Below are 15357 nucleotides of genomic sequence, written 5' to 3' on the forward strand. Positions count from 1 at the left end.
TTAACCTCATCATCAAAAACTAAGTGTAACAGACCAACTCCCCTACTTCAAAAAAAGCAGTCAAATTGGGCCTCTTATTAGTTTTTGCGGCTGCTGCTGCTGCTAAGTCGCTTCAGCCGTATTCGACTCTTGGTGACCCCATGGACTGTAGCCTACCAGGCTCCTCCATCCATGGGATTTTCCAGGCAAGAGTACTGGAGTGGGGTGCCATTGCCTTCTTCGCTTATTAGTTTCTCAGTCAGTTCAGTTCAGTCGCTCAGTTGTATCCGACTCTTTGCGACCCCATGAATCGCAGTACACCAGGCCTCCCTGTCCATCATCAACTCCCAGAGTTCACACAAACTCATGTCCATCGAGTCAGTGATGCCATCCAGCCATCTCATTCTCTGTCATCCCCTTCTCCTCCTGCCCCCAATCCCTCCCAGCATCAGAGTCTTTTCCAATGAGTCAACTCTTCGCATGAGGTGGCCAAAGTACTGGAGTTTCAGCTTTAGCATCATTCCTTCCAAAGAACACCCAGGACTGATCTCCTTTAGAATGGACTGGTTGGATCTTCTTGCAGTCCAAGGGCCTCTCAAGAGTCTTCTCCAACACCACAGTTCAAAAGCATCAATTCTTTGGTGCAGTGGAATGTAATTGGCAGAAGTTTTATTGAATGTGATTTGGCAATATGCATCAAAACTTTAAAAACATTTTTACTTTTGAAGTCATAATTTTATGTATATGAAATCATAATAATCACAAGTGCAGACAAAACTTTAGCTAGAAGACTGTTCTAATGAAATTGCATAAATGATCATGTTTGGAATGGATTTATTATGGTATAGCCACATGATGGACCATTATATAGAAAATAAAAATCATGTTTTGAAGAATATTTAATGACATTGGCAAGTCCTCACAAATATGTTTATTTTTCATATGAAAACATGTGTCTATATGTGTGTAGGTGTACAATGCACTTGTAAACAATGGAAGGGAATGCACTACATATTAATGCTAAATAGCTCTAGTGATGAGACTATAGCTCCCTGAATTTTCTTCCATTTTCTACATTTACTTCTTTGCATTTTCTTCCATTTTCTAAGTTTCTACAAGATATATGTGGCATCTGCAAAGTTAGAAGAAATCAGTATATTTTATAACTTTAAAAAGTTGTATTCCTTATGGTTGGATGGCATCACCAATACAATGGACATGGGTTTGGGTGGACTCCGGGAGTTAGTGATGGACAGGGAGGCCTGGCATGCTGTGGTTCATGGGGTCGCACAGATTCGGATACGACTGAGCGGCTGAACTGAACTGAATTGATTTCTTATGTTCCTACAAATACTCTCATGAAATTTATAGCAGCTTTAGTTATAGTTGTCAAAACTTAAAAGCAACTAAGATGTCCTTCAGTAAGTGAATGGATATATAAACTATGGTACAACCAGACAATGTAATATTATTCAGTGCTAAAGAGAAATGAGCTATAAAGACACAAAAAGACATAGAGGAACCTCAAATGTATATTACTAAGTGAAAGTAACCAATCTGAAAAGACTACATAGTCCACTATTTCAACTGTATGATATTTTGGAAAAGGCAAAACTATGAATACAGTGTAGTGGTGAAGAATCTGCCTGCCAATGCAGGAGACACAAGAGATGTGAGTTCAATCTCTGGATCCTGAAGACCTCTTGGAGTAGGAAATGGCAACCCACTCCAGTATTCTTGCCTGGGAAATCCCATGGAGAGAAGAGCCTGGTAGGTCACAGTCTAGGAGGTCACAAAGAGTCGGACACAACTGAGTAGACACACACACACACACACACACACACACACACACACACACACACTGTTCTCTTTTTTGACTTTCATTTGGGCTGCCCAGGTTGTGCAGTGATAAAGAATCCACCTGCCAATGCAGGAGATGCAAAAGATGTGAATTCAATCCCTGGGTTGGGAAGATTGTCTGGAGTAGGAAATGGCAGTCCACCCCAGTATTCTTGCCTAGAAAACTCCATGGATAGATGATCCTGATGGGCCATAGTCCATGGGGTTGCAAAGAGTAGGACATGACTGAGAGACTGAGCGCATAGCACACATGGAAACAGTGAAAAAAAAAAAACAATGGTTGCCAGAGGTTTGGGGGAAGAGATGAAGAGACCAGACACAGAGGATCGTTAGGGCAGTGAAAATACTCTAATATGATTACATAATGGTGAATACATATCATTTTTTTAAGCCCTTAGGACACACAGCACCAAGAGTAAAGCACAATGTAAACCATGAACCTCAATGACTGTGATGTGTCAAGTATGATGTGCCAATTGTAACCAGTGTACCACTCTGGGAGGAGATCGAGGAGGCTAGGTCTATGCAGAGGCAGGGTGTGTGTGGGACATCTCTGTACTTCATGTCAAGTGTGTTATGAAAACCTAAAATTGCTCTAAAAAATAAAATATTAAAAATCTTTTCTTCAATGACATAAACTCTAAATCTCTGATATATAACTAAATATAAGTACAGCAATGTTCTTTAGCAACATCTACTTCAAGAAATGAAGCCCTGAGTAGACAATTTGGGTGGACAGTCCAGTCTGGTTCCTCTCATAAGAGTCCATGTTGGTACTGCTGAGGCAACACCATAAGGAGCTTTGAAGGAATTGTTCATGAAAAAGAAGGAGATGGTAAGAGCAAAAAGTGATGACATAGATTTTTTGAAGAAGTGCTTACAATATTAATATTATGAGAACTTATAGAATAGTGCCAGTTGTAAAAGAGTCTATTTTAAGATCATCTTTCTGACAGAATTCCAGTCTAATTCTAAGAGGTACACAGCTGGGCAAAGAGAACATTTTGAGCTAGAACTGCTGGTCTATTTGTCTTTCAGATAATATATACTTTAGTTATTCAAAGACCAAAGATGAGGAAAAGAAATCTGATCACGTACTACAGAGAAGAAAACACAGGAAAAAAAATGGAGCTAAAAATTATTGTAAAAGTCTTAATTTTTGAGCATTTAGATGACTTCACATTTTCTTGTGTGGTATAAGATGACCAGTCTAGGAAAATATTTCATGTAAGAGACAGAGATGAATCTATTTTGCTTAAGTGAGCACAGAGGGGAAGAAATGTCTTAAGAGAAGTTGACCCACAAAACCTGGAAGAATGGCCCATGATTCCTGAAATAGAAAATAGTCCAGAAATCGGGGAGCCCTAAGTATGGCTTTTCTGAATCACGTGTCATCATAACATCCAGATGGAAAAATAACAGCAAATTCTGGTGTATAGATTGCTTCTTTTAATGTAAGTCATTTAAAAAATGAAGACAAGCTGTTATTCGTGTATTATAAAGCTATTAAGTATATTTTAAATATTTTCACACAATTTTCCTATCAGGTCCCTTTATAAACTGATATTATAGTAAAAAATTATAGCTACAATCATAAAATGGCTAAACATAAAAGATTTAGTCATTCTAATGGTACATGAAACATAATAAATCACCACTGAATGTAGTGTTACATTTTCTATCAATTAAGTATATATTTTCCCAAATAAAACAATGAGAAATTCATTTTGAAAAATGTCAATGTATTAGGTGTTTTAGTACCCATGCATAAAGGAGCAAGTTTCATAAATTTTAATCATTTAACCTTAATCAATTTCATGAAGAAATACTGTTATTACTCATCCAATTTTGTCACTGATTATTACTACTTTCCTATAATTTTCACATTTATAATTAAAATGATTTTAGAAAGAGTTTTACTGTTAAGTAATATAGATATGTTAAAGGATAATTCTCCATAGCATTTCACATGCCTCAGAAACTGGAGGTAAAAGATTTGTTTCCTGACCAGTATGGAAATAGTAGAGAGTATCTCCCTCCTGAGAGACATTCTAGGATCCTAAAGTCTCCCTCCTCTTTCCCAAGATATTTTCTTACATTCCAGGTAATAAAGGCAGCATTTTCTTCAAGGGCAAAGAATGGCAGGTTGGGAAGCACTCATTACACTTTGGAGATTTCCTGAACTCAATATTTCTCCACTGTGGATTAGACATCCACCTGGCTCAGTCCCATCTTACCTGTGGGAGATGGGACTCAAGGGGAACCACTAAAGCATGATGCTCACGCTGTCAGCTGTGCCATGAGAAATTAACTGCTGCATTCATATGGGCTTATTGTTTCATGACTGATCTAATTTATGAAGCATGGCAAGTCAGCTTGGCAGCTACAAGGCTACTTAAAGATGGCTTGACCTCTTGACAAATGAAATCCATTTATCCACTTATCTGGTAGCAATTAATTTATGTAGGAAGCACTGTCTAAAGTCTGTCTTTAAAGCATGACTCCAGTCCATTAAACATATGAAAGAAATTTTATAGTTAATGAATTTCCAACATTCATTTAAAAATTCCTATTTTATGTTATTTAAGAGTAGCATTAATTTAGAAACATTACAAGGCTTACTGCATATAACAGAAAAGTTAGAAAGAATGCCATGTATCTGGGGGATTTGTAGATCCTCATAATTTTTTGTTTGTTTAATTTTTGTTCTTTTTTGTGTTTTCTTAATTTTTTATTTTGTTTGCAGATCCTCATTATAACACTGATGCTGGTTGACAGAAAGACTACTTTACTCTTTTCTATGATTAAGAAAGAAGTGCTCCAGAGCACAGACTCTGGAATGGTTTGGATCTATACTGTAGCTCTCCAATACAGTACCACAGCTGGAGCACTGCATTGAGCATTTGAAATATGGCCACATGAAATTTGCATGGTCAGACTTGATATGTGCTATAAGTGGAAAATATATGCTTGGTTTTAATGTATTAAAAATTCATGCTTGACATGAAAATAATGTAAAATATCTCAATAATTTTATACTGATTAGATATAAAAAGAATAATATTTTAGATGAAAGTGAAAGTATATTAGTCTCTCAGCCATGTCCAACTCTTTGTGACCCCATAGATGGCAGCCTTCCAGGCTCTTCTGTCCATGGAATTCTCTAGGCAAGAATACTGGAGTGGATAGCCATTCCCTTCTCTGGGAGATCTTCCTGACCCAGGGATTGAACCCAATACTCCTGCATTGCAGGCAGATGGGATGCCCCAATACTTTAGACACATAGTTTTAAATAAAATATATTTGTAAAATTAATTCACTTTTTTTTTAACTTTTAAAAATATTTGTGTTTGGTAACCTCCCAGATAGGTCCCAGTGATTCCTGCCCTACCTCCTGGTTGTCACATCTTTGTGTAGTCCCCACCCAGATCACCAGTATTCACCTGTGTGATCAAAAAATATAGCAGTAATGATGGTATGTCACTACTGAGATTAGGTTATAGAAGACTATGATTTCCATTTTGGGCTTGCTTAGATCACTTAGGAGAAACCCAAGAGTAGAAGAAATGAAGCTTTCTCGGATAGCCACATAAATGTTTGATGAAAAAGCATATTAAATGTCTACTGGGCAGTGCTAGTGTAGAGTTAGGGGCTTCCCTGGCGGGTCAGCGGTAAAGAATCTGCCTGCAATGCAGGAGACCCCCTACAATGCAGAAGACACAGGTTCAATTGCTGGGTCAGGACGATCCCCTGGAGAAGGAAAAGGCAACCCACTCCAGTGTTCTTGCCTGGGAAATCAGAGAAGCCTGGAGGGCTACAGTCTGTGGGGTCACAAGAGTCAGTTACGACTTAGCAATAAACCACCACCACCAAGGTAGATTTAACATAACCACTTACTTAACTATGTGATCTTGGGTAAGTTACTTAGCCTTTCTGTAACTCTGTTTCCTCATATGCAAAATGTGAATTCAATTAGTAATCCATATATACATAAAAGTGTTTAGAACAGTTTTACATGTATAAGTATTTAGAACAGTGTCTGACACATCATTGGGATTCTCATTTGAGACTGTGATGTGGGCAGGATAGAGTGTAGGGTAGCAGGAAATGTTCCATATCTAAGTTCTACTACCACACTTCCACACACCTACACAACAGTATTCTTCCACAATAATAAAATTCATAAAATATGATCTAAAAATTCAAACAGAAAAATGTCTTCAATCTAACCATGTAATTTTAATGGTGAATCTACAGATGCAACCACAGCCTTTCTTGAACATACGGTTTAGAGATATTATGTAAGTTTGCTGTTTGGAAATAAACTTTGACCATCAGAAAAAAAAAGTATACTGAAACTTAGGATACTTCTTTTGTCTAAAGAGAAAGCATTTATTGCACATGTTTAATAACACTGTGAAGGAGAAACAAATATTTCCAAGAAGTAATCTAGATTGGAACTTTACTATAACCCAAACTTTACATGATTTACTGGTGTATGTGGAGAATGCAATCGACTACCAAATATCAGAATGTATTTTTGTTGTATTTGACAAGAATGACATGTTTTCTAGCTCATAAAAGGACTTAACCAAGTGGGCTGTCTTAATAAAAAAACAAATTATGCTTCTAATACAATATGTTTATTTCCATAAACAGTTGAAGTGATTGCTTTTTATTTCCTTTACTATATTGAAGATTTTTTAGGTAACATAATAAATATATCTAGAAACATAACATTGATATGTGATGTAATCAGCTATGTATATTGCAAGCTTAATTTCCCACTCACATTTTAGCAAAAAATCAGCTTTCAGTTTGTTCCCTTAAAGAGTCCTTGCCAACTCACTACAAAGCTTTTCTTTCTTAATTGTTGCTTGAGTTTTCATTTGCTGGAGTTGCATCTATACAGCTATATTTACTGATTAAAAGCTATATATCTTTCTTCAGTAGGTGTCTTTATTTGCAAAGAAAGGATACCATGCATACCATTGTCAATGTTATGGTCATCTTCATCAAAACTTTTGAATTATCAACAAGAAATTAAGAATCTACATTTGTATACTTTACTTCAATACAGAAGAGTGGATGATGTCAAAGGGATGGTGGAATAAGGGCCTTTGAAAATTGTCTCCTCCATAAAAGCAATAGAGAAACTGGTTTAAAAAAAAAATCACCAGGATTAATTTTTTCAGAACTCTGGAAACTAATCAAAGAATTACAGCAATCTGGAGAAAATTTATTAATGGAAAAATATTAAGAGCTGAATCTTTTTAAGAACAGCAAACTTTGTGGCATTTTAACTTGCTTGTATTCCCACTCTTCCTACCCTCTTCAACTTCATAGTAGCTTGAAAACCAACAACCTACAATCATAGCAAAGCCAGCAGTCATAAGATGGGGCAGAAGCTGGAGTTCCTTCAAATCTCATTCTCAAAAATACTTATTATTTGACATGTCTGGTGACTCCGTGGAAGATTCTGTTTGTAATGCTGCCTCTATTTGGTCTATTTTGAGTTCAGTGAGGGGGAAAAGACTTTTCCTCATGGCATTTGTCAAAAACAATAAGAGGCAATTATTTAATTTTTGTGGTGTGTAACAGTTGGGGAGGAGGAAGGTTAACCAAAAAGCCTAAAATGAAAAGCTCAGGAATGAGGTGTCCATAAGGACACTGAGAAGTTCTAACACATTCCTGGAAATCTAGAGGGCCACATAAATGTATATGACCATGCACATGCCCAAAACTGTGTGCATGCTCAAGAAAGACCTGAGAAGTCCATAAACTTTCAATTTTGGTTGAATTTGAAGCTTTATATGAGCAGGAAATAAAAGTTAAGCAAGAGTTTTCAACTGCTTGGTTGAGTGTTTGAATGCATCTCCAAGTAAACACAGAATCTCTTCAAAGATTGGGAAACTTCTTGGTTCCAGTTGTTTAAGGAAATCTCTGTCCATACTTTCATTGCCCTCCGAGCAACGACTTCTATAGCAGAAGTGAAGTGAAGTGACTTCTATACAGTCACTTCAATGGCTGTATGTAACAGAGAATGTAAACTTTGCAGACTTAGTTCAGAAGAATCACTAAACAATCAGCAATAAGAAGACCTGAGGAGGGAAGAGAATCCAACTTCTAGAGTTGATACATTATATTGTTGAAAATATGCAATTTTGACATTAAATTGCAAGACAGGCAAAAGAATAAGAACGTCTGGCTCATAAGCAAGGGGAAAAAATTCAATCAACAGAAACTGTTTCTGAGGAAGCCCAGACACTAGAGTTCCTGGAGAAAGAATTCAAACAGCTATGTTAAATATATTCAAAGAAACAAAAGAAACTGTGTCTACAGGATGAAAAGGAAGTATGAAATCAAGTCTTAGCAAATAGAGAATATAAGTCAAATTTGAAAGTAGGTCAACTGAGATTATACATTCTAAGAAACAAAAAGTATGAAGAAAACAAACAGAGCTTCAGAGACCTGTGATACATCATCAAGCATATCAATATGTGAAAAATGAATATCTCGGAAGAAAGAGAAAAAAGTGTAGAAAGAATATTTGAGGAAATGATGGTAAAAACTTCCAAAATTTGATGAAAAACATTAATCTACACTTTAAGAAACTCAACATATTCCACGTAGAATAAACTCAGAGATCCATGGCTAGACACATCATAATTAAACTGTTGAAAAGTAAAAACAAATAGAGAATTTGGTGGGGGAGGTGGGGGTGGAGGAGAAAATAAAAGATTCATCATGTACAAGGGTTTCTCATAAAATTAAAAGCTAATTTCTACTAGAAACCATGGAGGACAGAAATCACTGGGATGACATACTTAAAGTGCTGAAAGAAAAGGACTATCAACCAAAAATTCTCTGTCCAGAAAAAAAAAAAATCCTGTAAAAATAAAGAAAATATTAAGACATTTCCAGATAAACAAAAATTGAGAGAATTTATCACCACCAAACCTTCCATACAAGAAAACACTCAAGGGGGTACTTCAGGCTGATATGAGAGGACACAAATCAGTGACTCTAGTGTATGTGAAGAAATAAGAGTTATCAATAAAGGTAACTACAAAAGTAAAAGACATTTAAATGAATGCTTTGCTTTCATTTTTTTTTCTCCTAGCTTATTAAAAAAAAAAGCTGCATAAAAAAGTCACAATCTGTGCTGATGGGCACACAGTGTATAAGATATGATTTTTATAATAATAAAAACACCATAAGCAGAGTACATCATGAGAAACTCTGGGCTGGAAGAAGTACAAGCTGGAATCAAGATTGCCAGGAGAAATATCAATAACCTCAGATATGCAGATGATACCACCCTTATGGCAGAAAGTGAAGAGGAACTAAAGAGCCTCTTGATGAAAGTGAAAGAGGAGACTGAAAAAGTTGACTTAAAGCTCAACATTCGAAAACTAAGATCATGGCATCCGGTCCCATCACTTCATGGCAAATAGATGGGGAAACAGTGGAAATAATGGCTGACTTTATTTGGAGGGGCTCCAAAATCACTGTAAATGGTGATTGCAGCCATGAAATTAAAAGACTTTTGCTCCTTGGAAGGAAAGTTATGACCAACCTAGACAGCATAGTAAAAAGCAGAGAGACATTACTTTGCCAACAACGGTCCATCTAATCAAGGCTATAGTTTTTCCAGTAGTCATTTATGGATGTGAGAATTGGACTAAAAAGAAAGCTGAGTGCCGCAGAACTGATGCTTTTGATCTGTGGTGTTGGAGAAGACTCTGAGAGTCCTTTGGACTGCAAGGAGATCCAACCAGTCCATCCTAAAGGAGATCAGTCCTGGGTGTTCATTGGAAGGACTGATGTTGAAGCTGAAACTCCAATACTTTGGCCACCTGATTCGAAGAGCTGACTCATTTGAAAAGATCCTGATGCTGGGAAAGATTGAGGGTAGGAGGAGAAGGGGCCGACAGAGGATGAGATGGTTGGATGGCATCACTGACTCAATGGGTAGACTCCAGGAGTTGGTGATGGACAGGGAGGCCCGGAGTGCTGCAGTTCATGGGGTTGCAAAAAGCTGGACATGACTGAGCAACTGAACTGAACTGAACCAAGGAGTAAGAAACAGAGCTATATGGGAGCCAAATTTTTATACCATTGAAATTAGATTGGCTAATCCAAACTAGATTGCTAAAAATTAAGACATTAATTGTAATCCCTGGACTAATACTGAAAAAATCACTAAATATACACACATATAAAAGGTCAGTTTTCATTCCAATCCCAAAGAAAGGTAATGCCAAAGAATGCTCAAACTACCACACAATTGCACTCATCTCACACGCTACTAAGGTAATGCTCAAAATTCTCCAAGCCAGGCTTCAGCAATATGTGAACTGTGAACTTCCTTATGTTCAAGCTGGTTATAGAAAAGGCAGAGGAACCAGAAATCAAATTGCCAACATCCGCTGGATCATGGAAAAAGCAAGAGAATTCCAGAAAAACATCTATTTCTGCTTTATTGACTATGCCAAAGCCTTTGACTGTGTGGATCACAATAAACTGTGGAAAATTCTGAAAGAGATGGGAATACCAGAACACCTGATCTGCCTCTTGAGAAATTTGTATGCAGGTCAGGAAGCAACAGTTAGAACTGGACATGGAACAACAGACTGGTTCCAAAGAGGAAAAGGAGTTCGTCAAGGTTGTATATTGTCACCCTGTTTATTTAACTTATATGCAGAGTACATCATGAGAAATGCTGGACTGGAAGAAACACAAGCTGGAATCAAGATTGCCAGGAGAAATATCAATAACCTCAGATATGCAGATGACACCACCCTTATGGCAGAAAGTGAAGAGGAACTCAAAAGCCTCTTGATGAAAGTGAAAGTGGAGAGTGAAAAAGTTGGCTTAAAGCTCAACATTCAGAAAACGAAGATCATGGCATCCGGTCCCATCCTTTCATGGGAAATAGATGGGGAAATGGTGGAAACAGTGTCAGACTTTATTTTTCTGGGCTCCAAAATCACTACAGATGGTGACTACAGCCATGAAATTAAATGACGCTCACTCTTTGGAAGGAAAGTTATGACCAACCTAGATAGCATATTCAAAAGCAGAGACATTACTTTGCCAGCAAAGGTCCATCTAGTCAAGGCTATGGTTTTTCCTGTGGTCATGTATGGATGTGAGAGTTGGACTGAGAAGAAGGCTGAGTGCCGAAGAATTGATGCTTTTGAACTGTGGTGTTGGAGAAGACTCTTGAGAGTCCCTTGGACTTCAAGGAGATCCAACCAGTCCATCCTGAAGGAGATCAGCCCTGGGATTTCTTTGGAAGGAATGATGCTAAAGCTGAAACTCCAGTCCTTTGGCCACCTTATGCTAAGAGTTGACTCATTGGAAAAGACTCTGATGCTGGGAGGGATTGGGGGCAGGAGGAGAAAGGGACGACAGAGGATGAGATGGCTGGATGGCATCACTGACTCGATGGATGTGACTTTGAGTGAACTCCGGGAGTTGGTGATGGACAGGGAGGCCTGGAGTGCTGCGATTCGTGAGGTCGCAAAGAGTCGGACATGACTGAGAGACTGATCTGATCTGATCTGATAATTAGATATTTTTTAAAAAAGCACCAGACTTCTGGTTTCTAGTCTGGCATACAAGGAATTTGGCAGATATCCCTCTGTCCAAAAGAAAAGTGAAATCTGAACAAACTGAAAAACTCAATAACTATTCTTAGGTACATTAGAGAAGTGAGATCAGAGGACAAAGTACTGCCTCCACAACTGGAGAGACCTACAGGCAAGTACAGAGAATCACAATTTACTAGAGAAGAAACTGCTACAAAAACCAGTACCAGCGTATACAAATCTGAACTGCAATCAACAAATTGCTGGAGGCTTACAGTGGACAAGTATGAGAGTAAAAAACCTTCAGGGAGATCTAGTCATAGGGAGGGACCAAATTTTTTAAGTTCTACCACCAAAAACTCAACCTAGCTCTCACAGTAAATATCAAAGAAAAATCCCCTCATGCTTCTCATAGAGGGAAGGTAGAAAAACCCTTTTTGAAACAGGCCAGATCATTCTGTTCTTAATCTGTGCTTTATTAAGACTCACTGACCTGGAGGGATGAAAATACACAGCTAACACCCACTCTAGCTTTCAACTTCGGGAAAATACACAAGAAAGCCCACTCTCGCCTTTCCACTTGGGGAAAGGGAAATACCCAGCTTTAGCCTGCACTGGTTTTCCATGAGGGAGAAGGGAAATACCCAACTCCAACCCACTCTAGCCATACTGTCCCAACTAAGGATGTGGGGAAGGGCACCAAGAAGCACTCGTGAAGTTCACAATTCAGAGGCACAAGTTCACGAAAATATTATAACATAATCATAGGACTAGAGAATGTTTCTACCCCTGCCACACCTTACTGCCACATTGCATGCGTGCATGACAAGTCTTTTCAGTTGTATCCAACTCTGCGACACTATGGACTGTAGTCTGCCAGTCTTCTCTGTCCATGGGATTCTCCAGGCAAGAATACTGCAGTGGGTTGCCATGACCTCCTCCAGTGGTCTTCCCAACCCAGAGATCGAACTTGTGTCTCTGATGTCTCCTATATGGGTTTTATTCTTAGGCAGAGTTCACCAAACTATAGTTCACAGGTCAAAATCTGCCAACCCCCTGATTTTGAAATAAATTTATATGGAACCACAACCACTGGCTTAAGTAGTGTCTGTAGCTTCTTTCATGTAACAACATCAGAGTGGAGTAGTTGTTATGAAGACTATTTGGCAAGTGAAGTCTTAAATATTTACCATCTGGTCCTTTACAAAAAAAGCCTGCCAACTCTGGTCTAAAGAATAAGACAAAAAGGAGTACGTCAAGGCTGTATATTGTCACCCTGCTTATTTAACATATATGCAGAGTACATCATGAGAAACACTGGGCTGATAGAAGCAAGCTGGAATCAAGATTGCAGGGAGAAATATCAATAACCTCAGATATGCAGATGACACCACCCTTATGGCAGAAAGTGAAGAGGAACTCAAAAGCCTCTTAATGAAAGTGAAAGAGGAGAGTGAAAAAGTTGGCTTAAAGCTCAGTATTCAGAAAACGAAGATGATGGCATCTGGTCCCATCACTTCATGGGAAATAGATGGGGAAACAGTGGAAATAGTGTCAGACTTTGTTTTGGGGGACTCCAAAATCACTGCAGATGGTGACTGAAGCCATGAAATTAAAAGACACTTACTCCTTGGAAGAAAAGTTATGACCAACCTAGATAGCATATTGAAAAGCAGAGACATTAATTTGCCAACAAAGATCTGTCTAGGCAAGGATATGGTTTTTCCAGTGGTCATGTATGGATGGGAGAGCTGGAGTGTGAAGAAAGCTGAGCGCCAAAGAATTGATGCTTTTGAACTCTGGTGTTGGAGAAGACTCTTGAGAGTCCCTTGGACTGCAAGGAGATCCAACCAGTCCATTCTGAAGGAGATCAGCCCTGAGTGTTCTTTGGAAGGACTGATGCTAAAGTTGAAACTCCAGTACTTTGGCCACCTCATGCGAAGACTTGACTCATTGGAAAAGACTCTAATGCTGGGAGGGATTGGGGGCAGGAGGAGAAGGGGACGACAGAGAATGAGATGGCTGGGTGACATCACCGACTCAATGGATGTGAGTTTGAGTGAACTCTGGGAGATGGTGATGGACAGAGAGGCCTTGTGTGCTGCGATTCATGAGGTTGCAAAGAGTCGGACACGTTGAGCGACTGAACTGAACTGAACTGAACTGAAGGTGTATAGTATGGTGCCCAAGATACTGTGGTAACATAGAAGAGTGATATCTAGATTGAATTACAAATTCAGCAAAAGTTTTCTAGCAGGCATAATATCTAAGCTAATTTTTGATGACAGAGTTATCTAGACAAAGAAGAGAAGCCAAACTTGTCAGTAAGGCCAGAAAATGAAGTTTAGCAGTGATCCAGGGAGCTAGGAATAAAGAGTGCAACTATGATTAAGAAAGATTAATTAGTTCTACATAAATTATGAAAATATATCTGTAATTTCTTCATTCCCACTATCTAGCTCAACTAATGGTGCATATAGTTGAACTCACAAATATCTCTTAGCAGAAAATATTAATCCCTAAGTAAAACATGTTTACTGAAAAGGCAAGAAAATGTTTGCCTTCTGTTAGTCCTTAAAAATCACTGAACTATAAGACTTGAGTTTTTCACCCACTACCCTAGAATAAAACAAAAAATACCATTTTTTCATTGTTTTCAGTTGTAGAGATTATATAACATTTAACAATACAGTTTTACAAATGAGAAATGGTTGCAAAATATGTACCTGGAAAATTCATAGGCAGTTCAAATGATTGTGGAGACACACAACCTTCAACGTGCTCACAAATTTCAGCCATGATTTTCTTAATTTTGAGGTCAGTAATTTTAATCACTTCTCCTGTTGACAAACAGCATTCATTTCCAAACATTTCATAAATAGAACCTGAAAAGAGGATGAAAAAAAGAATTCAATAATGAAGACCAAAGTAGGAATCAAAAGCCTCATATGAAGCGTTTTTATTCAGTTCTTCTCTTAGACACCTGCTAAATAGGAATTTAATCAAGCGTGGCAAAATGTACAACATGTGCTAGGAAAAAGATTAGATTTTTCACTTCATCCACTGGCAAAGTGTAAACAATCTTATTTTAGCTATTATTGTAAATTGAATTTATGGTTTCTTCAGTACCCCTAGCTCAACTTTCCAAGGTCAAGCTCAGCCATGTCTTCCCTGCTGGAATTGATGGTATTTTCTTGCTAGGTCACAGAGTGAAACCCACATGAGTCAATAATGATCTAAGTAAACACTGCAAACAAGGTTGTAATACAATCTAATCTCCAAAGACAGAGGGTTTGTATACCTGGGTTTCATATTAAGAGCATTACATCTATTTATAATACCTAGTTCTTTTCATCATCATGAATATAACATTTTGCCCACTTTTTCTCTTGTTTTTGACAAGCTGGAAACAATTCTCAATATCTGATGGCAATAGAGGGCAGACCAATCCAGGCAAACTGAAAAGCTTCATTTTAGTTCAGGATTTCAGTCTGCTTCCTAAGAAACCTTTTACCATAGATGTCAAACCTAAATTTTTCATCTATTTAAGTTTTCTTTTATATCTCCTGATGGATAAACATTGAACAGTGAAATAAGTAAAAGATGAGCAACAGGAAACAGGAGAAGCAAAACTTCTGGATAACCTACCCTCAGTGAACAGGAAACAACCCCCAAACTACATCTCTGTGATACTGTCACTTTACAATAAAACAGGAAACTAGAGGTTGATATAAATAAACATTGCAGAACTGTGGGATTTTAAAATATATCAATTTCCTTTCCTCCAATATGATTTAAATCCTCTTTACCACACTAAAATATGAACAATAAGAGCATAAGATTTTAGGTTAGTTGGTTGGTTTTCTGAATTTTTCTCTGCTGAGACCCTTTCTCACAGATATAGCAGGTATCTAAAACATTT

At 37.9% G+C, this 15357-nt stretch overlaps 1 protein-coding gene across 1 annotated transcript in view; it reads right to left on the bottom strand.

Annotated features, from left to right (window-relative positions):
- Positions 1-15357, bottom strand: part of THEMIS (thymocyte selection associated) — a 197810-nt gene that overhangs the window by 145102 nt on the left and 37351 nt on the right. The window contains exon 2 of the mRNA XM_027551479.1: positions 14162-14320. Coding sequence (XP_027407280.1) covers positions 14162-14320 — 159 coding nt within the window. The remainder of the gene's footprint in view (positions 1-14161; positions 14321-15357) is intronic.

Source organism: Bos indicus x Bos taurus, chromosome 9, assembly GCF_003369695.1.
Source record: "Bos indicus x Bos taurus breed Angus x Brahman F1 hybrid chromosome 9, Bos_hybrid_MaternalHap_v2.0, whole genome shotgun sequence".
NCBI lineage: Eukaryota > Metazoa > Chordata > Mammalia > Artiodactyla > Bovidae > Bos > Bos indicus x Bos taurus.